At 45.5% G+C, this 22,210-nt stretch overlaps 1 protein-coding gene across 2 annotated transcripts; it reads right to left on the bottom strand.

Annotated features, from left to right (window-relative positions):
- Nucleotides 1-2,843: 2,843 nt before the first annotated feature.
- Nucleotides 2,844-21,920, bottom strand: SERPINB12 (serpin family B member 12). 2 transcript variants are annotated; one of them, XM_045850170.1, is made up of 10 exons: nt 21,787-21,920; nt 21,597-21,692; nt 20,358-20,400; nt 13,942-14,127; nt 12,804-12,926; nt 11,955-12,095; nt 10,324-10,441; nt 6,737-6,879; nt 5,602-5,769; nt 2,844-4,618 (listed from the first exon to the last, which is right to left on the bottom strand). In XM_045850170.1, exons 4-10 carry the CDS (start codon nt 14,107-14,109, stop codon nt 4,214-4,216), a joined length of 1,266 nt encoding a protein of 421 aa, XP_045706126.1. In that variant the 5' UTR covers nt 14,110-14,127; nt 20,358-20,400; nt 21,597-21,692; nt 21,787-21,920; the 3' UTR covers nt 2,844-4,213. The 2 variants fall into 2 exon arrangements, with proteins under 2 accessions (XP_045706126.1, XP_045706127.1); XM_045850171.1 differs by lacking the exon at nt 21,787-21,920 and adding an exon at nt 17,486-17,541 and having other exon boundaries at nt 21,597-21,688.
- Between the last annotated feature and the right edge of the window lie 290 nt (nt 21,921-22,210).

Below are 22,210 nucleotides of genomic sequence, written 5' to 3'. Positions count from 1 at the left end.
TGGTTATATTTTGCTTCTTTGTTTGTTTTGTTGTTTAGGTTCCTATTAAAAGTGAGATCATGCCCTGGCTGGCGTAGCTCAGTGGATTGAGTGCGGGCTGGGAACCAAAGTGTCCCAGGTTCGATTCCCAGCCAGGGTACATTCCTGGGTTGCAGGCCATAACCCCCAGCAACTGCACATTGATGTTTCTCTCTCTCTCTCTCTCTCCCTCCCTTCCCTCTCTAAAAAATAAATAAATAAAATATTAAAAAAAAAGTGAGATCATATGGTATATATGACGAACTCACACGACTCCACTCTAAGAAAATGTTGGAATGTCTTAAACTACCCTGTGTGGCTCTTAACATTTCTTAAGTACTTTATCTTTTTTTCTGTGTTGGGTAGAATTCCAGGATTCATCCTCCAGCGGACTTTTCAGCTGTGTTCATTCTGCTACTCAGTCAGCATACCAACTTTTTGTAACAATTGTTTATTTCCAAAAACTCTGAATAAATATTTCATAATTCACTCTTCTTATTGTATGTCTTCATGTCTCTTGTTTGATCTATTAACTCTGTTGAGGCCAATTCCTCTTTTCCAAGTGTTTCCTTCAAACACTGGGTAGTCTAGGCTACACACTTCTCTGTGTCTTTGAGATTCCTTGTTCGACTGTCCCTGAAGGCTGTTTTGGGGTTACCTCCTCCTGCAGGGGCAGTTTAGGAGTGGAAGGACCCGCTGTGCTTCCAGGCAAGGGTACCCGTGGCTTATAGCCACTAAATGGGAACCCGGCTCCCCTTGGTAATGGCAGTCACCTGGGGCCCTGCGAGGCCTCTGTGACTCAAGCAGGCACACCTACTGCTCCCGCCTGGGGGCAAGGACCTCTGTCGCTGCGCCCAGCACCCAGCGTCAGTGAGGGAGGGGAAGACGCACCCCTCACTGACCTAGCTACTCCCACTGCAGCGCTGCCCGAACCTGTCCTCACGATGGTTCCCGGCCTCCTCATACCTCCTCCTGCTTCCTGAATTTTCCACCTCCAGACTGAAAGAACTCCTGCACTCTCAACTCTGCTGGCTACCTTATCTTGAGGGACCCTTACACAGTTTACCCTTTATAAGTAAGTTTTCCTTTTTACTCAAAGCGCACACATGCAAAATAAGGAAATGGAGATAAATGACCTCTGGTATTCTTTATTTCTACTTGGAAGGATAGATAGAGCCATAGTTAGTAATCTACGGTATAGTATCTGTCAAACAGCCTGGTTCAAATCCTTGTTCAACCACTCGCCGCCTGAGAGATCTCACACAATGGCTTCACCTCTCTGTGCCTCGGTTTCCTCACCTGTTAAATGTGACTAATTGCCTCTCAGAGTGATTGAGAGAATTAAATGGGCTGATATATATCAAGGTCTTCGATCAATACCAGTTCACAATAAGTAGGATATGTATGCAATAAATATTAGGTATTATGTTCCAATTCAGTGATTTCAAAGCTGCAACCTTATTCTGGATACTGAAACTCACCACATGCCTGGACCCAATGTAAAAAAAGAAAACAAAGATCACTGCTAAAGAGAAGCACCCCAGCTGCCAATAATTCTGGGAACATCATTAGAATTCAAATGAAGAATTTTTCTTCTTCCTTTGATGGTCAGTTGAAATCATATTTTCTCTGATGGAATTTCTTTACTAATTTTTTTTGGAATCTTTGACTGCATTGGATTCTGCTCAAAGCAACAAGAATTTAATTTCAGCTCCTGTGATTGTTACAGCACGGTGCTGGGTGGTAGGATTAAACATATCACACTCACGTGTACAAAAACACATCAGACAAGGGCTTTCTGTTGCATTCACAAATTGACTCAGTGGGAAATTGTTTCATCATATATTTCCCCCCCAAACTTCTGCACAAGGTTTCATTTTCTTCGGAAATTTAACACAAAGGTCTGAGGCGCATCAATTGTTTATCCTTGTAAGTGCATTTTCTTTTTTGCTCAAATGCTAATAGAATTGTTTTCTCAACATTTTTTTTAATTTAAAGGTTCTTAGGATGTCCATTTTTGCCTATTTTTCTTAGAAATCAGTGTAATCAGGTGACTATCCAAGTTAAGAAAGTTTTTTTCTTTCAATTCTATCTTTGATTATTGATGTCATGCCAACTGATCTGCTTCCTCTCTCAGAAACACCATAATTCTTGGGTGGACCTTCTGTTCCCTCTCTGTGTCTACCCATGCCCCTCCTGTTATTTCCTACACATTCCAAGAGAGACAGCCACACCCTGTTCATCACTAACCACATTTTCCAGTGTACCAGTTTTGCCTCTTTATTGCCTCTACCATCTATTTAAATTCTGCTGTTGCAGTCTTAGTTTCCTACCAGTCTTCTCACGTTTCATTCTGTTCTCTCACACCCCACCACAGTTTACCTTTACGGAGTTCCCTTCCAACTCCATAGCTGTCCTGCCTCCTTTTTGTGCTCCCCAAATCCTACTGATCTTCTCATTCTTCCCATAAATCTTTTTCTGAAGTCTCGTCTTTTGCCTGTACCGTGATGTATCTCTTCCTTATTTGACACTATTTTTTTTCATAGCGCGATAGCTTTTGCCCATTTATTTAAACTTGGACATGGATGGATGCATTCAGAACTCACGGGTGCCAACAGAAGGTCTGCAGGTTTCTATTGGCCCCGCCGTTGGACATTTACTTGGTTGCTTCTTAAATTCTTCTCACCCATCTCTAGCTAAAACATTCTCTGATGCATGTTATGGATAGCATTATTTAGAAGGGAAATGGCATATTAGAGCATGAGGATATTTAAATTAAATATTAAGGATAGAGAATACATTGGTGAAAGGTATGAATACAGGGGATAAGTTTGGTGTTATTTTATTGAGTGAAAGAAAAGACCAAGACAGTGGCTTGGGGAAAACGAGAATACAGCGTGAGCAGCATGGATGAAGTTGGCATTCATTCAGCTGCGGAACAAAGGAATCCACTAAGACAACTACACACTCCTTCCTCCTGCCACCCCAGGTACGGGACCTGTGCCACAGGTTAATGACGCTGTAATAAAGAGAAATAAACAGCATCAGGGATGAAACCACACGTGTTCTGGGCAGCTCCAGGAAAAACTGGGTGGGGGGCGGGGTTTGAAGGGGAGTTACATATTAGATAATGTATGGAATCACAGCGAGGACTTGGGTTGAGTAAAACAGAACTCCAGAACCTGGAATTAAAGAGCTGGCTAGTCGGCACAAATGAATCAACTGTTTTGAAATCTCCTTTGCTGTGCTTGTCCTGCAACATTGCTGGACGGAGGAGCTGAGCTAACCGTGGAGGAGTTCTCTCCCTGGAGTTTCATGCTCTGGTTGGTTTTCTAGCAGTTACGGCAGCGCCTCTGCCTGCCTTATTGAAGGGTCAGTCTTGCCGGTGGGAAAAGATCAAAGAATCAAGAGCTCCCAATCCAGTGTAGCTCTGCTAGAGGGTGACAGTGTGTTTCTCCATGTGTGGCCTGACTCTGACGCTCCAAACAAAGAAAGTAGATGAATATGCAAACCCAAACGTGGCCAAATTCACAGGAAATATTCTCTGTGCAAGATGGGTGCTGGTTGGTGCAGTTTTACACCTTTGAGCTCTCGCTGAAATCCACCCTCAACCCCTGCTTCCTCCCAAGTGAGAAGAAGCCCCTTATGGGGCATCTCTCGGGCAGCAGAAGATGGAAGAGGAAGACACATCTTGCTCAGGGATGCACCACAATTTTAACTGCCCTAGAGACAGAGCCAGGTTCCCAAAACACATTCCACTTAACCATCCTCTCTTGCCACCCACATTACAGTGCTTTCTGAATTTGCCATCTCCTAGAAGTGGTCTAATGATTTGAGCTTTCGGGATTCTCTCATGAGGAAGTGGGTAACTTAAAGTCAGTATTATTGTCCATGATGTTGACCTTCAGGTCACAGAGGGTGAACTTTTTTTATATGCTTGAAAGCTCAGCGTGGTAAGAGGTGAGGGAGGGAGAAAGGGCCCTTGGACGCTAATGGACTTAGATGAAAATCAGCTACAGGGTGGGGAAAAGAGGGGGAAAAGCCCAGGCCAGTGGCTGGAGGAAGGGAGCATGGTGCTGTGATGAAATTCCACCGGCTCTAGATAGTAGCTTAAGCACAAAAGGCCACGCTGGGCCAGGGGCGGATTGCACTGCCATGTTCTTCCAGCTTCCCGGAACTAGACAGCGTGCTCCTTTCAAGGGGAGCAGAACCTGCCATAGAAGAGAATGGTTTGGGTTTTGTTGTGTCTGATGAAAAAGAGAAAAGGGCGGTTGGCATCAAAGGTCTCCCAGGATGGTGCAGACATCACGCTGCCGGCAGCCCCACTGGCTCCGACGGCCTGGGTGCCATTCTCATCCACCTCCACGAAGGTTTTGTGGACAACCTTAGACAGGTACAACTGGGGATTTGGAGAGATTCCAGTGAGATCAGCCTTCTTTTCATCGAAGATATCCGTGATGCCCATGTTTTGGAGAATAGAATTGAGATCATAGCTGTCTTCCAGGGTGAACTGGGGAAAGGAGACAGCTACTTTCTTTTCTGACATATTTTCTGAACTGCTCCAGGCCACTATTTTTTCATAGGTGATATTCTTTTCAAGCTGCAAGAGGAATAAAATAATGGTTGAGGGTCAGAGTATGAGCCTACAAAGAAAGCCCCAATTACTTCTCAGGGCCCGAGAGCACGTCAACAGTTGGTAACAGCCTTCAAGTTTTCTTCCTACACCTCAACATACTCTGATTTCATTTAAATCTCCTCCAAGCAAACCTCTTTTCTCTATAGGAGTTGCAGGAAAATTTGACCTCCAGTGTTCTTTGGGGTCTGACAGACCAGTGTTCAAAGCCCAGCAAAGCTCAGCTGATTAAGCTGGGTGAGCATGACCAAGCCTTGACATTGGAAGTTCAATCTCTTCTATGGAACAGAGATAAGACCATTAGGCTCTTCAAGGATTAAACAAAATAATGTAGTTAAAGTACTTAACCTAATGCAGGCACATAATAAATTTTGGATGATGGTTAATACTATAATGACTATTCAGTGTTTCTCTCTCTCACTTTCTCCCTCCCTCTGTCTCTCTCTCTCTTCACCCCACAGGACATGTAGCTGAGCCTCCACAGCCTCAATTCATTCCTACATCACAAGCAATCTATTCTAGTGTCAGAACCTCCACTGCCTTCAAGGCACAAGCACCCCGAAGCAGGACTCAGCTACAGAGTCTTTAGCTGAGCTACAGCAAAACAGTCTGCAGAAGAGGCCAGCAGCCAGGATATTCAGGGGGAAAGAAAAGCCCTTCTATCTGTAGCAGTCCTCAAGTTGCTCCCCATCCAGATTCCATGATCTGGAAAAAAAATACGACTACAGAGAGCAGCAAGACTGGAGTGGAAAGCCTTGGCCTCCATGTTTGGCATTTGCTCTTCGCTAACAAATGAGTAACAAAGGCATCGGATTCAGAGTCTTACATATCCTTTGCTGAGCTCTGACTGCTGAGGCACCACCTTGCCTCAGGAGGGTAGGTGGTAGATGGTGCTCTCTCCGAAGACCTGTAACGTGACAGGTTGGAGAGACAGGAAAATGGAGGGTTACCTCCTGCAGGCCCGCCAGGTTGTCCGCAGAGTGAGACGGCAGGATGACGAACATGCTGAGCTTGCCCTGGATGTACTGCATCTCCAGGATCTGCGCCCTCACCTCCTCGATGAAGCCCACTCTGAATACACCCTTTTGGTTCATCATTTTCACAGTCTTCTTTTCGTTCTGTAGCCAACAAGGAAGAAAGTCACAGGACTGCCACGATAAGCTCACAAACTCACTGGGTCCCCAACTTCCCTGAAACCACAGATCCCTTAAGACGAGCAGGGCCTTCGCCAGATGTGCTGAGACACACCAGTGGCCCAGCCTATGAGTCACGTGCCCACTGGTCAGCTGGCCCTTACTTTGCCAACGCTTCCTCTTCCTGTGGTTTTAACAGGTTCTTCAGCTCTCAAGACCATTTGTTGGCAGAATGTCTGTCCAGGCACCTACCCACAGCCTAGCTGCCAGAAGCAAGCCCTGCAGCTCTCTCCCTGTGTTTTCTTCCTCAGCCACCCCGACCTGGTGGCCTCATACGACTCCTGTCCCAGTTGGACTGAATCCCCGCATCACAGGGCCAACAGGAAGCTCGGTTAGATGACAATCATCTACACAGTAAATGACAGCACCTGTCCCACAGACTTCCACCGGAGGAAAGGGCACAGCCCCAGACTTCTTAAACCTCGTAATAACCTCTCAGTGTGCGGGGGACCGTCAGTCTACAGATGGGGAGGTGAAGCCTTTGAGAATGACACAGCTGCCAAGTGCTACCCTGGGGTCTGACGCCTCCCTTTCCGTCTATTCTGCAGCCCGGCAGCTTGGAACACGGGTCTTCTTAGGCCCATGCAGATGTGAATCCCAATGCATGGAGCTGGCTAGGTAACACCACCTTTGCATTTTCTCCCTTCAGCTCCTAAGTGGGAGTAATAACACCCATTTTCATACTGTGACTTTAGGGAACAACTGAAATAACAAACAGAAAATGCTCAGGAAACTTCAGACACTGATTTTCGTTAACAGCAAAAGTGTTATTGTTATAAACGTAAGCCGCCGCCCAGAGGCCCAAGTCTTAGATTTGCATGTACAAACAGCAAGCCATTCTCAGTGGAAACCGCAAGGGACCATGTAGGAAGCCACATGCTGTGACACATACTTCATTCAGAGAGAAAGGCGCGTCCACCGTGTTTTCACTTTCAAAGTATTTCGCCCACTTGGCCTTGAAGTACACCGCGTTCACCAGCACAAGCACAGTCGAGTTGTTGATGGTGTCCTTGCTGAAGAGGTCCTTGATTTTACCTAAGAAAATTTGTTTTCCAGAGAATACCTTGAATATGAATTGTACCAAAAGTATTTATGTGGACAGATTTTTTTCTATGCACCATAATATCCCCAGAGCTAGAGAGTGTCTCATTCAAGAGCTAACCCCAGAAAAGTAAGCCACGCAGAGTCCTGGGTGGGGCAGGAGTCGGGGTTAGGTTGGGAGCTGGGGAGGAGGCAGGATCCGGTTCAGAGGCTGGTTGCTGAGGGACTTCTCCCTATCACTGTGAGTGGACCTTGGCTTCAGATGTCGTATGCCCTGATCTATCCTTCAGAGTAGAGATCCTGCCCCCTGATCACATGATAACGTCCTGGAGAAAAAGGACCGTTGTGTAAACTTTCTGTCTCACACACTCATCAGAGCATCACACGTCGTCTTACACATCAACAAAACTGCGTCTAAATGAACGAGGCAATGGTATGAAACCTGTTTTATAAGGACTTTCCCATGCCCTCTCTCATTCCATCTGACATCAGTCATGACAAATAGATATTGTTCTCTCTTCTCTATAGGAGGAGAAACTATAGCCCATGAAAGATGAGGCCACACGGCCACAAAGCAGGAAAGCTGGCTGAGACCCGTCCTGGAACCTTCCTTCCCACTCTCGGCTCGGCTCTGGGCTCCTTCCACGGTACCACAGCCCCAGGCAGACCGGGAGAGCCCGCGACTCGCAGGCAGTAGTTTGTTTTCAGCACTTGTCCTTTTCTGCTCCAAAACCCTGAGTCACCAGTGCCGTTACTGGGATGCAGGCCTGGGCCTACAGATGAGAAGACTTTCCACCTCAAGAAGATTTCCACTCAAATCTCATGAGAATACCTTATTTTGTCATCATCTACTCTGGGAGAGCTAACTAACTAAAGAGAAATTAGATATTTGTGCCTTTGTATAAAATTTTTTAGTGAACCGGCTTTCCTCTTGGCAACTGAGTGCAACCCTGAAGGTATGGGGGGTTTTGTGACATGGGGAAGAAATGGGGAGAAATAATTCTGGAGTTTGGGTATCTCCCCCAAGGAAAGGCCAGGCAGGGGGAGCCCAGCCCAAAGCCAGTGCTAGGAAGACAGGACATAGGGCCTATCCTCGTGTGGGAAAATCTTTGCCTGAAAAAAGTATATTAAAACACTTGACATCTGCCCTGGCTGGCGTAGCTCAGTGGATTGAGCGCGGGCTGCAAACCAGTGTCGCAGGTTTGATTCCCAGTCAGGGCACATGCCTGGGTTGCAGGCCATGGCCCCCAGCAACCGCACATTGATGTTTCTCTCTCTCTTTCTCCCTCCCTTACCTCTCTAAAAAATAAATAAATAAAATCTTTAAAAAAAAAGAATGAAGATTTCATGTTAAAATGTTACAGGTCATTCTAGATGACTCTTAGACGCTATTAAACAACCCATCATCTATCGAAGCATTTGGTAAAATCCTTCTGGTCTACTGCTTAATATCTCTCACATCCCTCCACCTCCCTCCATTGCCATGACCACCACGTGGTCCAAGCCACCAGCACCTCCCTCCAAGTCTTCTGCAGTAATGCTCTCACTCTGCCCCTGGCACCTGCCCACTCCACTCCTGTCCACCTGCAATCTGTCCTCCAGTCTACACTCAGGGATGTCTTCTAAAAGACATGTGCCCTGTCTTCAACCTCCTCTGGCTTCCTTTCATTCTTTGTTCACCGTGTAAATCAACCCTGAAAACTTTTATACCTGCATGGGTTCTCGCTAAGACAATGTGACTTCATATATTAATTACAAGTAAATATAAGACACTGAAATAGATATTGTAGATTTAAAGCTCCCTACACTTCAATTAAAGACTAGTTTTTAAGTGTGCTAAATTATTTTTGTTATATGCTAGTTATTGTAAGTCCAAGAGATGGGGTCCCAAGTATTTCTAATATGACAGACAGATCCCAATGCCAGTGGGTATTTTAGAGAAAAGATGAGTTTTTATTCTATGGGCAAGTGAATGTTCAATGCTGAAAACCCTGGCATGGCTCAAAAAATGGGAGTGATTGTGCTCTCAAAAAGACACACTAAACTCCAACCAAAGCACATCATCAGAAATATTGAAAGACAAATACCATATGATCTCACCTTTAACAGGAACCTAAACAACAAAACAAACAAACGAGCAAAATATAACCAAAGACACTAAAATAGAGCACAAGCTGACAGTGACTAGAGGGGAGAGGGGAGGGAATTTCAGGGGCATTTCAGGGGGAAAAGGGGAAGGGTTTACAGGAACAAGTATGAAGGACACATGGACAAAAACTATGGGGGTGCAAATGGGAGGGAGGAGGGGAGGGATGTGGGGGGTGGGCTGGGATGGGAGTAAAAGACAGAAAACTGTACTTGAACAACGATTAAAATAAAATTTTTTAAAAAATGTTTTTTAAAAAAAGAAATACTGAAACAAGAAACAGAACCTATGAGAAAGAACTATCCAGAGCATGAACTTACGGGTTCTATTTACTAAAGAAAACACAAATTATGGGATTTTATGGAAGTGAGACATCTCCCTCCATCATTTCACAGATGCGGCTCCTGAGAACCAGAAAGCTCATCGACACCAAGACCATTTAACCAATTTAGTGTCCAGCAGTTTCTGTTTTGTTTTTAATGCAAGCATCACAGCAGTGAAGAACCCTGTACTCCACCAAGTCAAGCTCAGAGTCAAGAGATAGGCAACGTACACAGATTGATACTATCTGATGAAGCACAACTTATGTCTTTTTTGGAACAGCCACATAAGGGAGTTACACTGAAGAAAACATTAGAAGGAAGACAATGAAGAGGAGACGGTAGACGAAGAGCAGTGCTCAGAGGGGTCAAGGCTGAGGATTTGGGGAGCCAGGCAAGGGGGCCGATTTTATCTAACCGACACATGATGGGGGGGAGGGGTGTTGCTCAGGTTCACACAGTCCATTTAGAGACTTCCATTTTGCTGGGATCTGGATAAAGTTACAAGGGGAGTTTCATACTTGAAAATAATTGCGTTTATGGTGAACCCCAATTTTCACCCCTTATCGCTATCTGTAAATGCCCCTTCACTCAGAACACCTGTGTTTCTGGTGAACCGCTGATGTGAATAAGGCTTTTATTATTCCCACGTCCCTCTGAATAACCAGATTCTCCTCACAATCTCTTTCCTGGCCCTTGAAAAGAAATGGATATGGTTCTTAACGTCCTGCTGGGCCTGGTGCTTGGCTGAAAGGCGTGTCCCCTCTACGACGGAGTGGAGAGTGACAATCAGTACCTGTCGTAGCTAAGCACTGTAACTGAGTGAATGGTGCAGGAGAAGCGCTGGACCCGGGTGCTGGACCAGAAGCACGCAGGGTTCTGACGGACGGACGAGGAACCTGAAAGCGGGGCTGACCTGTCCGCCCTGGGAAGGGAGGGCGGGCCAGCGACCGTGCGCCGGGGCTTTCCTACCTTGGGACTGAGACTCCACCCAGAAGTTAATCTCCTGCCGGGACTTCTCAGTGTCTTTCCGGAAGTCCACACTTTCGATGGTTGTGTGATAAAACTGAATCACGCCTTCCGAGTACTCCTGTCGAATGAGAACACAGGGAGAAGGTGGGACGGAATCCTGTAATTGTGCTATTAGTCAGCGGCCGCGCAGTCCTGGGCCTCCTTGTCCACACCTGATGCAGGCCAGCCTCGGTCTACCCCCAGTCCAGTGAGCCTGAGCCTCTGCCGTTGCTATGGTGACGGCTGAGCCTGCAGAATCCTTATTCATGGGCCAGCCCCCAGTTATAATGGCCCCCGGCCTTCCTACCAGGTGTCCTTGTGCTCGGGCACTCCATTTGTGGAGACATCTCGAGATGCAGATCAAGTGACTGGATGACTTAGCTGTACATTGTTTCTATTTTAAAAAATTAAAACTGCTTAATGGTAGCAGAGTTTCTGATGGAGGGGACAAAAAAATTTTTAGAAATAGGGTGATGATGACTCAACGTTGTGAATGTAATTAATGCCACTGAATTGTAGATTTAAAAATAGTTAAAGGAGACATTTTCATGTCATAGATACTATACAATTTTGTCAAACATTAATAATGTGGTATACCCAAACCACTGATGGGGACATTTTTATTAAGTGAATTGTATGATACATGCACTTACACCTCAGTAAAGCCGGTTTTAAAAGAACAGTGTGGCCTGGCTGACGTAGCTCAGTGGATTGAGCTCGGGCTGCGAACCAAAGTGTCGCAGGTTCGATTCCCAGTCAGGGCACATGCCTGGGTTGCAGGCCACGGCCCCCAGCAACCGCACATTAATGTTTCTCTCTCTCTTTCTCTCTCTTTCTCCCTTTCTTCCCTCTCTAAAAATAAATAAATAAAATCTTTAAAAAAAGAAGAACAGTGTGTAAAAATCTCATTTCCATTGTAAGGAAACTGGTTATTTTGGTCCAAGTAGGCTGCCCCTCCCCTTCCCAGGCCAGCCCTAACCAGCCGGGGTGCGCCTTCGCCGCTGGCCACGCCCCTCCAGTTTACTGCCGTGGATGTGGCGCCTTCTAGTGGTGACAGAGGAGACTGAAGCCCGGACTCGGATGAAGCATGCTCTGGGGGCAGAACGGTGTGGCCACGGAGACCAGAGATGTGCCTTTTGGCTCCAAATCCAGTCTACACTATCCCACTTCTTAAGGGAGTGCCATTTCTCTTGGGGGGAGGGGGGGTGCTGGTAGAACCGATGGTGATTTCGGGAAAGGGCCTTGGAAGGCGGGGGTGGGGAGGGGACAGCAGGAAGGGGAGCTACCAAGCCCCTCTACCAGGCCCCGTGACTGGGAAAGAGGCCACAGCAGAGACCAGCGTTACCAAGCCCACACACGCTCTGAAGGCCCCGAGTCACGTGACCCTCTTTCCGCTCACAAGAAGCCTCGTAAACTGCTCCAGTTGAAAACTGGGGGGAGGGCCCCAGCAGGTGTGGGAGAAGAGGTGAGCCCTGGACCTCCCACCAGCCCGCCCCACGTATCCCGTCGAAGAGGTTTGCGTTCTGGATGGCGTGTGGTTTTTACCCGGTACGTTCCCGGGGAGCCCGAAACGTCGTTCTTGCCCAACTCACCGGACAGATTGGAAATTCCTGCTCTCCGTAGAGCCTGTTCGCAATGCTCAGGGTGTAATCAGCTTTGATTCTATCTAATCTGGACAGAAGCTGCCCAAAGCAGTAACTGAGACGCGTACTTTCATCCTCAGAAGACCCCGCCTAACAAAAGAAGAAACAAAATGTGATCTTAATCAGCTACAAGCAAGTTGCCATTTGGCTTTGCTACCACGTGGGGCAGCAAGACGAGGAGAAGAGAAGAAGGAAGAGAGGGAGAGGTCCTGGTGGGAGATCCTCCACGGAAACCGCGTCTGCAGGGCTCTGCAGGGCGCCTTATGCTTCGGGTCCGTGCGCGCCGTTTTTCTCCGCATTCAACCGATACAGGAAAGAGAGCATCTTCGCTCCGCCTTCCTCTTCAACGTTTGTAGTTTGAGGGATTTGTAACCTGGAGAATATCATTCGTGCCCCCGGTGTGAGACAACCGATAAAAGGTGTGTGTGTGTCAGTACAGATTTCAGCAAGAACTAAAACAGGCAAAAGCGGAGGGGAGACAGTGGGAATCCCACAGCTGATGCCCAGCGCCCCCTGCCGTTCATCCTCGGCCAGACCTGGAAGAAGCAGGTGCGTAATGGGGCTTCGAGCTCAGCTTCTTTGTCGTGAACAGAAGCTACTGGACCCTACGCTTTAGGAAAGTAGCATGCAACCAAGAACAAATAAGATGCATAAACAGAAAGGGACTGTGGGCCATACGGGGTTATTGCTGTTGTCGGAGCGGTCGATGACAGCCAGGAGCTACACACCCCTGGGCACAGACAGGACAGCCAGCGCGAGCACCTGTGAGGGCGAGGGCAGGGGCTGACGGCGGCTCACCTGCGGAGAGGCTCCTTTCGACCCTTCCAGGGAGCTGTGGGCCAGCACCTCCCGCTCTTTGTCTTTCAGACAGGGGTCCCCCGCTTTGCTTTCACTCTGGGAAAACTCGTTGAAGTGGAGGACCTGCGTGAGGATGGCACGGGCTCTCTCAGACAACATGAACAGCGCGAAGTCTGGAGAGCTTCGGGGACATTTTTATGATGTGACGAGGACCGTGATCACAGAGTCAAACAAAAACAATCAGCAACAGTTTTTAAAGGAAAGTGGATACTTCTTCTGACTTGGGTTGTGAGGTGGAACGGAGGGGAGGTCAACTGAGCTCCGCCCCCACCCCCTTGGGACACGTGACAACCACTGCGACCAGACTGAAAGGCCGTCCGGGGTCCCTGATCCACGGGCGGTTACTGACCCCGTGCGAATTCACTTGGAAAATACACGTCAGATTTGGGAGACTTAATATAAAAAAAAAAGAATGTGAAACATCTCATGTAAATTTTAATTGAATACATATTGATCCGATAATATTTTAGACGTATTGAGTTAAATAAAATAGATTATTAAAATTAGTCTCACCTACTTCTTTTTACTTCCCTAATATGGCCGCTAAAGAGTTTTAAATCACAGACATGTGGATCAAATCCTACACACATCTGGCAGTGCTGATCTAGCGCTTCACGCTGATCGAGTGAGGACCCGAGGAGATGCGGTCGTTATCCAGAGCCTCATAGACATTTGGGGGGCCAGCGGTGCATCCACCCCCGCTCAGGATAGGTTTTCTCCCAGGGCCTGGGGAGAAATAGGTCTCGAACCTGACCTGGAGGATGCCAATCACACTCTAAAGCTAAGTGTTGCTAAAGGAATAAATAATGTACCAAAAACAAAGTAAATCAAGAAAGTAGAATAATCCTAAACGCATGCTGCCTCCATCCAAGAAGTCAGTCCTCTGCATTAGAGACAGCAGCTGGGTTCAGAGATAGCTGCTGTGCTAAGTGCTAGATCCGGGGAAGACCAACCTTGGAGCCTGGAGCTTAAGGGGGAGTTGCTCTTGTTATTTTCATTCATTCATTCATTCATTCATCCTACACACAGGGATTGGGGTCCGGCTTTGAGGGTGGGCCTGCGGTTACCGTATCCGCACCTGGTCAATCTGGTGTGCACTGTCACTTCTGGCCCCCAGACGGACCATGCCAAGGGCAGCTGACAGGCTCAGAGGACAGAAGAAGATGTTTTTAGAACCATCGCTTTTGCTTATCTCTTGAAAAAAGTCAAAGCAAAATTTGGAGTTTGCTGCAATGAGACAATCCATCGTGTCACTGATGACGGTCTAGAGCAAATAATGAGCGAGAGAGAGAAAATGATGATCAGAGGAAAACAGGTAAATAGACAGATCTCATTTTAAATACCCAAGATATAACCACAAACAGTTATTCAGTATGTTATTAAAAACTGGAAAATCAGGTCTTTGTCACCCTGGTATATAGATACTGATTTTGATAATAATGCAGAGAGGAATCTACTTTCACCAGCGGTGTGAATTCGTTTGCTCGGGCTGCCTTCACAAATTACCATGAAGTAGGTGGCTTAAACAACAGGAATTTATTCCGCCTCAGTTACGGAAGCCAGGTGTTCAAAACCAAGGTGTTGGCGGGATTGGTCCATTCTGGAGGCTCTCAGGGAACGTGTTTCAGGCCTCTCTCCCAGCTCCTGGGGACTGCCAGGCATTCCTTGGATTGTAGAGGCATCATCTTTGCTTCCGTCTCCACATGTGTTCTTCCCCGTGTCTTCTGTGTGTGCGCCCAACTATCCCTTTTCCCGTGAGGACACTAGTCATTGGATTAACGCCCACCCTAATCCAGTAGTTTGACCTCATCTTAACCTGACCGCGGCTGCCAGGACCCTATTTCCAAGTAAGATCACATTCACCATTACTGGGAATTAGGACTTACACACATCTTTTGCGGGGTCAAGCTCTGCCCAGTTCATGGGAGAGCTTCCTTTATTCAGGCAAAGTAAAATCGCAGGATCCCATGTCCCCATGGTCGAGTTACAACCAAGAAAACGTCAATCCACCTCCTCCTTCTGCTGGTTCTACTTAAGAAATGTGTCTGTGCTCCCCCTGAATGTCCTGTGAAAGAATATATATCCTTCAAATTGTCACAGGTCATGTATGTCCTTTGTTAACATTCTCACCTTCCCATTCATTCCCTGTGAAGCTATAGGGCTTGGGGCACTTTAAATAGTCCTTGCCATTGTCCAAGAGATAAAAGATTTTGAAAGATGCTGAGGGTTTGGAAGTCATTAGGTGTAGCCCCTTCTCTTGACCATGTAGAACCGTAGGTGCTGTAGAACCAAAATAAGGGAATGACTCTCCCAGAACCACCCTTGCCCCAGCCCCTACCCCTAAAATCGATTCCAGAGAGTGTCAACACAATCTCATGTAGATCTCACTCTGAACCCGTCCCTCTCAAATAAAATGTTTTTTCTTTTGCTGTCTTGCTTTTGGATATTGTGTATTTCCAAGGTGGAAATGTAGGCTCCTTATTTCTGTTTTTATCAGCAGACAGCTGGCACAGAGCAAGCATTAAAAATAGTTACTGCCTTGAACTGAATGGCGTATATTGGTTTCAATGTCTTCCCACTTTAATAGATGCTTTTAGTCTTTCCAGCGTGATTCAGAAACATAACCTGAGGGAATTTTAAAAACACACCACATGTGTCTTTACATCTACCCCGAAAAACATCCTTCAAACAAAGAAATCACTGTTCGGCTACATCTAAACTCTGACTGCTGATGTAGGCTCTCTCTTAATAGGCTACAACTTGAAAACTTGTGTTCCGTGGGCCTCAAGTAATCATCATGTTCAAGCAGACCTGAAATAACCTTTTAAAATAGTAAGGTCCCTCAGAAATCTATTTAGCTCAAGGAATCAAAAAAAAAAACAATTATAAGTGACTTTGTAATAATAGTTACCATTTAATCTGAGCCCACAATGTTCCTGCCACCTCACAAATACTGTCTCCAATTTTCAACCAATCCTGTAAGTCTGAAATTATCGTCATTTTGCACCCAACCATGAAGTGACGTAGCTGGTGTGCAAATCAGCCAGTTCTGTCTGATTTCCCAGCCACCGCCTCCCCCCAACCCCGCCCCGAGCAGCATGCTGCCCTCCGGGGCAACGGCGCTGAGCCCTGGAGGGCCACGCCCCTCCATAACTCACGTCCACAGACAGTCCCGACACCACCTCCTACCGACCGCAGCTACCGAGGGAGACGCGGAGGAATAATTTTATTCAGAAAAAGAAAGAAGTAAAAACACTTAGATAGCAATAAAAATATTATATTTTTGCCTGTAACTCTTCCAAGGGATTGATCATGTAGCCTCTAAAAAAGTAAAAGGAGGATTTTGATCCTCAAATGTAAATTTATTGTACCGATAGCCGAATATAAGGAATGAGGTCGGCCCCCGCTACAATAAATTTGAATTTTGCTTTCACGATATTGACAAGTTCACTGCCTTTATTTTGTTCATGGGCCTTCTCATCTTGCTGTCATAGCGTGTATATATTCATAGATATGCTAATCTGTCTGTGCCCCGTATCACTCTGTCTATAAGGTGATTGTTTTGATATTTCTGTTATTCCTTCCAAAATATGATTCTTTTAATGATAGATTTCATGAATTTTATTCATCTTTGCATCCCATTAGTAAATGTAAACAGTAGCACACAGAGGCATTAATAAATATTTGTGGGTTTCTTTGCTATCATCTGCCCCTTTCGTTGTAAATAATTCTAATATTTGAAATAGTAGATGATAATCCCTATTTCATATTAACTTTATACCTTCTGCAGGGAGCCATAATGAACAGAGCTGTTATACAGTAGAATCAACTTTGGATTAATATTCTACTCTACTAGAAATAATGTAGTTACTAAAATATGGTTTCCTTTATTGTGACAATATAAAAGTTTACACTAGGTAGATTTGAGTTTTCTAACAACCGAAACTATTCTAAGAGTAATTTTTCTCTTCAATATAGTAGGGAAAAAAATTATATCCCAAAAATGGTTCATGCCTTATAATTTCCATAATTTTTACAAAGCTATTAATAAGTTGGCAATAAACTTTCAACTTCACACAAGTAGACGCTCTTCTGCTGGAATCAATTTCCAAACCTGGTCATAACTAACTAAATGAAACACAATACCTAAAAACAGAGAAATGCTTGTGAAAGAAGCAAGGAAAGCATTTCTATCTTAAGTTGCCAAAGACAAATGTAAACTTATATTATCCAAAATACAGACATTCTAAATATTATACCATTTTATATTTCAGAAATTAGTAGAAACATACAATCTTCCAACTATGTAAAGATTTTTAAAATTTTTTCAAACATCCACATTTTTAAGAAATCAGTCAGACACCTCTGACAGCTGACCAGACGTCGGAGGCTGGCGGAGGTGACAGATACCACTGTCACATTTACCAAAAAAAAATTGCCACAGTTACAAAAACTTCAACACATCATAAAACAAATCGCTCGTTTTCCAAAGGCATTTGACTAAATAAAAGCAGCATAGCTTTTGCTTTCAATCCAATCTACTTTGGGTTTCTATCATTTAAAGTAATTTTCCCATGCAGAGCTCATCATTAAGAATGATACCAGGCAATGCTAGCATTTACCTTCTTGCCTTCAGAGGTGCTGCAAACAGCTGGCCAGGTAAGTTCCCATCCACACCCTGTCAGGAATGGAAATATATGAACTCTGCCCCTCCCACAATGGCCCTGTTCCAGCTGCCATGTTGGAAGCCAGGGTCAAATTATTATTGATTGGTTAAAGGGGAAAAAAAAAGAAAAGAAAAGGAATGTATAGCATATATGTTTTTAAACAAATACACTTGATGCTTTCAACCAAATTAAATATTTTACTTACTGTATTTATATTTTCTTTGCCCTTTCCAATTGGGTGTCGTGATAGGCTCTCATCATAATACTGAGCTACACCTTCCCTCCCAAACCACCCCCCACCAGACAAAGGGAAACCGAGAATGATTTTGCTTCATGTGCCCTTTGTCCTGGACATTCTCTTACACCTGAATTTCTACGTTATTCTAAACTTTTTTAACTGATTGCCTCAGGTTTATAAGATGAGCTTTAAGCCAATTGCGAAGTTGCGGGTTTGTTTTCCTGCAGCAGCCTTGTCGTGAAGGTAGGGATTGCTATTCAATTTATTGACTAGAATAGCTGGATGCCAACCAGAAGATAGAAATTATCAAGGCAAACAGAGAGAGGGGTTAGGGAATGTCTAGAAGAGAGCTAAATTGCCAGGACCTAGAAAACTAACGAACTCTGCACCAATACCTCCAGAAAATCTGCCCAGTTTACCTTTCAGTGCTGTGACCTGCTCATCTATTTATCCTATTTATTTCCTTAAAAGAATTTTAGAGTCCTAAACATTCTCACCGTCTTCCTTTTGTGCTTATCCTTCCTTCCCCCGCCCTGCCCTCCTTCCTTCCTTCTCCCCTTCCTTTCCTCCTTCCTCTTTTCCTCTCTTTCTTTCTTATTGGGCTTCTGACACAGATGTCATGGGACAAATATATTCCACAACCGAAAAAAAAATCAGTTTTAAAACTAATCCAAGTAGGTCCTGAGGTTCCTTTTCGTTCTAACATTCTACGGTCCTGATCTTTGTGTGAGGCTGAACACGACAGTGAGTGAATGGGGCACAAGAGGTTATGGGAAGAGCATTAGAAAGAATAAAAACATTGGAAATTGTTGGGAATCAACATGACTTAGGGACAAAATGAGGATTCCTTCTTGGCTTAGTTCCCTTTGTGACCCCTTTCTCTCCTTCTCTAACTCATCAGACAACAACATCATCTCAGCTCCAACCCCATAAATACGATCATGTTAGAAATAGGCACATGCAAAAGAAAACTTTTTGAAGTGGGATATTGCCTTTATGAAGACTATACCCTGCTTAAATGTAGTCTACTGTATATTTACTTACACAGAGAATACAAGCTACTTTTGCAGTGAGTGTAGAAATGAATCAAGTAAAAACCATTTTTATAAAGTCAAATATCGACAAGTGGAAACCAGTAACTGGACATCAAGAGGGTCGTCAATTCCCAACAGTGAACACAGAAAACAAACAGGCTGTCAATTTTCTTCCCCTCACTTCTTCACTTGAAAAATGCTTGTGGGTTTGCTTTTTCCCACCAAATTCTAAAAACCAACCTTTTCCGGTTGCATGTGGTCCTTGCTTACGATTTACAAGAGGCTGGAAATTTTTCACACGGGAGTCAGCCAAGACTCCATGCATCTCAGTCAGTAAGTACTCACGCAGCACCCCCTTGAGAAAGAGGACCAAGCACATTCAGAACAAGGAGGGATTTTCGGTCACCTCCCTGGATTTCTGGCTGTCCTGTTTGTTTGTTCTCGGCTGGTGACATTCACATCGCCCGGGGCTTCTGGATACCTGAGCAGATGCAAAGCTTGTTTGGATACCTCTAATCTAGGATTGCATCTGTTCAGCCTCCCAAACAATTCAGCAGGGATCTGACAACGTGCGGCTGTGAAGTCTGGTGTGGCGTGATTGTCCCATCAGTAGTGATGAAATCCACCACCATGTGTAGCTGAACATTAAAGGCACTGGGCAAGCCACCAAAGAGGGCATGAGAACTCGTGGGCCACCTGCTGCTCGAGTTGGGACTTTGCGTACAGAACCTTATCAGAGTGGCCGGAGAACGTCATCCTCTCTAGCACCGGGGACTTCAAGCGTCAGAGAATCTCGGCCGAGTTAGAAGGAAGTGTGAAGGTCACTAACCTGACAGTGCCCTTCAAGGCATGCTAAAAAGTTTTTCTGTGTCAACAGGTTGTAAAATAGGGTTTCATCAAGTGCAGAGCTGGCTGACTCCTCCCTAGGTGTGTTAGAACCCAGCGTGAGGATGAGCTAATCGTTTAACCCATGAGTGACTAGTCTTTTTCTGACACAAATTAGAAATTAAGGGATGCCAGAATGCACCGCCAAACGATGTGATTAAAATTCTCTTGTAAAGAGGCTTTTTTCACCCAATTGTACATCACAATACTGAGGAAACCAAATGTGTTGATGGGGAAAGCATCAGCAGAAAGACTTTTTGTTCTAGTGAAAAATGTATCTTCTATCTAAAGTAGACAGTTGAACCGACATTCACCACTTTATCCTCCAAACTTAGAAGCCTGGGTAACAAGATAGAAAATCCAAAAAGGGAAAAAATCACATTAAAACAACAAAAAGCAACACTAATAAAGACTAAAACACAATAAACTTGTTTTAGAACTTGCAGTCACCCTTAAGATAACAATGCCCCTTTCCACAAAACTTCTCAGTGCTCTCCGACCCAAAACTGAAGTCTCCGGGGGCTCGCAGACCATGCCAACTGCCTGCCCCAGTGTGACCGGGACCCCGGGGCCGCAGACAGGCAGAGCCAGGAGGTGGCGCGGAGAACGCAGTGCAGAAAAACCCCCTTTGCCATCAGAGGATCTGGATCCTGGTGTGGATCTTACTAACCTGACCCCTGGAGCAAATTCCTCTTGAACTTCAATTTTCTCAGCTGTAAAAAAAAAAAAAATAGGAATAATAATACGGCTTTGCATGCTCTAATGTGTTATACAAACGTTAGTGTTATTATTATAATTACATAGAATTATTACTGCAGGAACTTGTTTTCATTTCTTAGACAAGTCTATTTTTTCTATCACTGTAATCAGGGCTTCCTCCTTGAAACCGGGGTTTGCGAATGATAGCCTGCAGGCCCAATCTAGACCAAGGTCTGTTTTCGTAAATAAAGTTTTATTGACACGCGGCCATGCCCATTCATTGACTGCTATCTCTAGCTGCTTTTACTCTACAATGGCAGAGTCCGAGAGCTTGTGAAGAAAGGATATGGCCTGCAAAACCAAAAATATGTACTGTCTGGTCCTTTCGTGAGAAGTTTGCTGGTCCTTGCTTTAAATACTGAGACAATAATTTTTTTAATTTAATTTTCAATACAGCTGACATATGGTATTAGTTTGGGGGGTACAGCATAGTGACGAGACATTTATATAACTTACAAAGTGACCACTCCACCAAGTCGAGCCCCCATCTGACACCACACACAGTTACTGCAATGTTATGGACCATATTCCCTACACTGTACTTTGCATCCCGTGACTGCTCTTATAACTGGGTATTTATACTTCTTAATCCCTTTTCCCTTTACTGAAAAGTTCGCTTATCCTTGCTTTAAATGGTGAAGCAACACTACGTACAGCCTACGAAGTGTCTACACCTTTAAAACACAAAACTTTTGTCATAAAACAAATGTTAAATTACACTTAATGAATTAAAACACACGCATTTTGGTTCGATCTCAACCCCAGACAAAACTCTAAGCCCCTTGAGCACTGCAGTGAAATAATAATCCCAACGTTCATTTGGTGACTGTTGAACACCTACTATGTGCCAGGCACTGGCCATGCAGTGAACAATGGTGGGATTGCGGTTGCATTCAGGCCCTTCCGCGCGCATTATCACGCCCAGCCCCTCCAACAAGCCCGGGAGGGACACATCATTATCCCAATCTGACAGAGGAGAAAACTGGACTCGGCCAGTCCAGTCGCTCACGATCACGACGCGGAGGAGCTGCAGGACCACAGCACCCCAGCTCCCGCGCACGCAGACCTGCAGCGCCGAGGGCGTCGGGCCCGCACGGCGGCCTCCCGAGGCACCTCCGCCAGCTGCAGCCTGCCCCCTCCCGGCACGTACCTGGGAGCTGATGAGGACTCTTCCCAGCCACGGACTGTGTTTTCCTGAAGTCAGTTCAGTATCAGGCAGAGCAAGGAACAGCCGAGTCCTAACAGCCTGTGGAAACAGGTAAAAATAGGGGTTGAACGAGAAATTCTGTGATTTTTATATGTCAGAAAATTAACCTACAAGGTGGCGGGGAAAGACATACGTTTATGGTCACCGACTCGGTCTGTGTTCAGTTAATTGTCTCGACGCCTGCGGTGTCTCCCCTTTAGACCGGAGCGCCGGAGCCCGGCCTCTCTCCACGCGCTGCCCCGCAGCCTGCTTGTAAAGCAGGGCAGAGGAGGCCTTTATAAAGGGCTGCCGGAAAGGCCCTGATCTCCTATCTCTGTCCCTGATCCCCTAAACCGCTTCCAGATCCCCATCAGCACCACGAAACCCCATGAGTCACAGTGTGTAAGTGAAACACACAAAACCCAAGAAGAGTTATTTTCATAGCGTGTCCCAATCCACTCCCAGCAAATGGATTGGGCGCTGACAAACCCTATGGCCGGAGCCAAGTGTGAGGCAAAGTGCGGCTTAGAGAGAATGAAGAAAGAATCCGGGTATGGCACTCTGTTGTCTCTGTGCTC

The sequence above is a fragment of the Phyllostomus hastatus genome, unplaced genomic scaffold, assembly GCF_019186645.2.
Source record: "Phyllostomus hastatus isolate PE091 unplaced genomic scaffold, TTU_PhHast_1.1 phas_contig_80, whole genome shotgun sequence".
NCBI classification, from domain to species: domain Eukaryota; kingdom Metazoa; phylum Chordata; class Mammalia; order Chiroptera; family Phyllostomidae; genus Phyllostomus; species Phyllostomus hastatus.
This window is presented reverse-complemented; position numbering and strand designations above follow the sequence as displayed.

Coding starts and splice junctions, on each gene's coding strand:
- SERPINB12 (XM_045850170.1), bottom strand. CDS start 14,109: ATGGATTGTCTCATTGCAGCAAACTCCAAATTTTGCTTTGACTTTTTT. Junction 10,442..11,954: donor AGGAATTTCCAATCTGTCCG/GTGAGTTGGGCA, acceptor CTCATTCGACAG/GAGTACTCGGAAGGCGTGAT. Junction 4,619..5,601: donor ACCTGGCGGGCCTGCAGGAG/GTAACCCTCCAT, acceptor TTCCTCTTGCAG/CTTGAAAAGAATATCACCTA.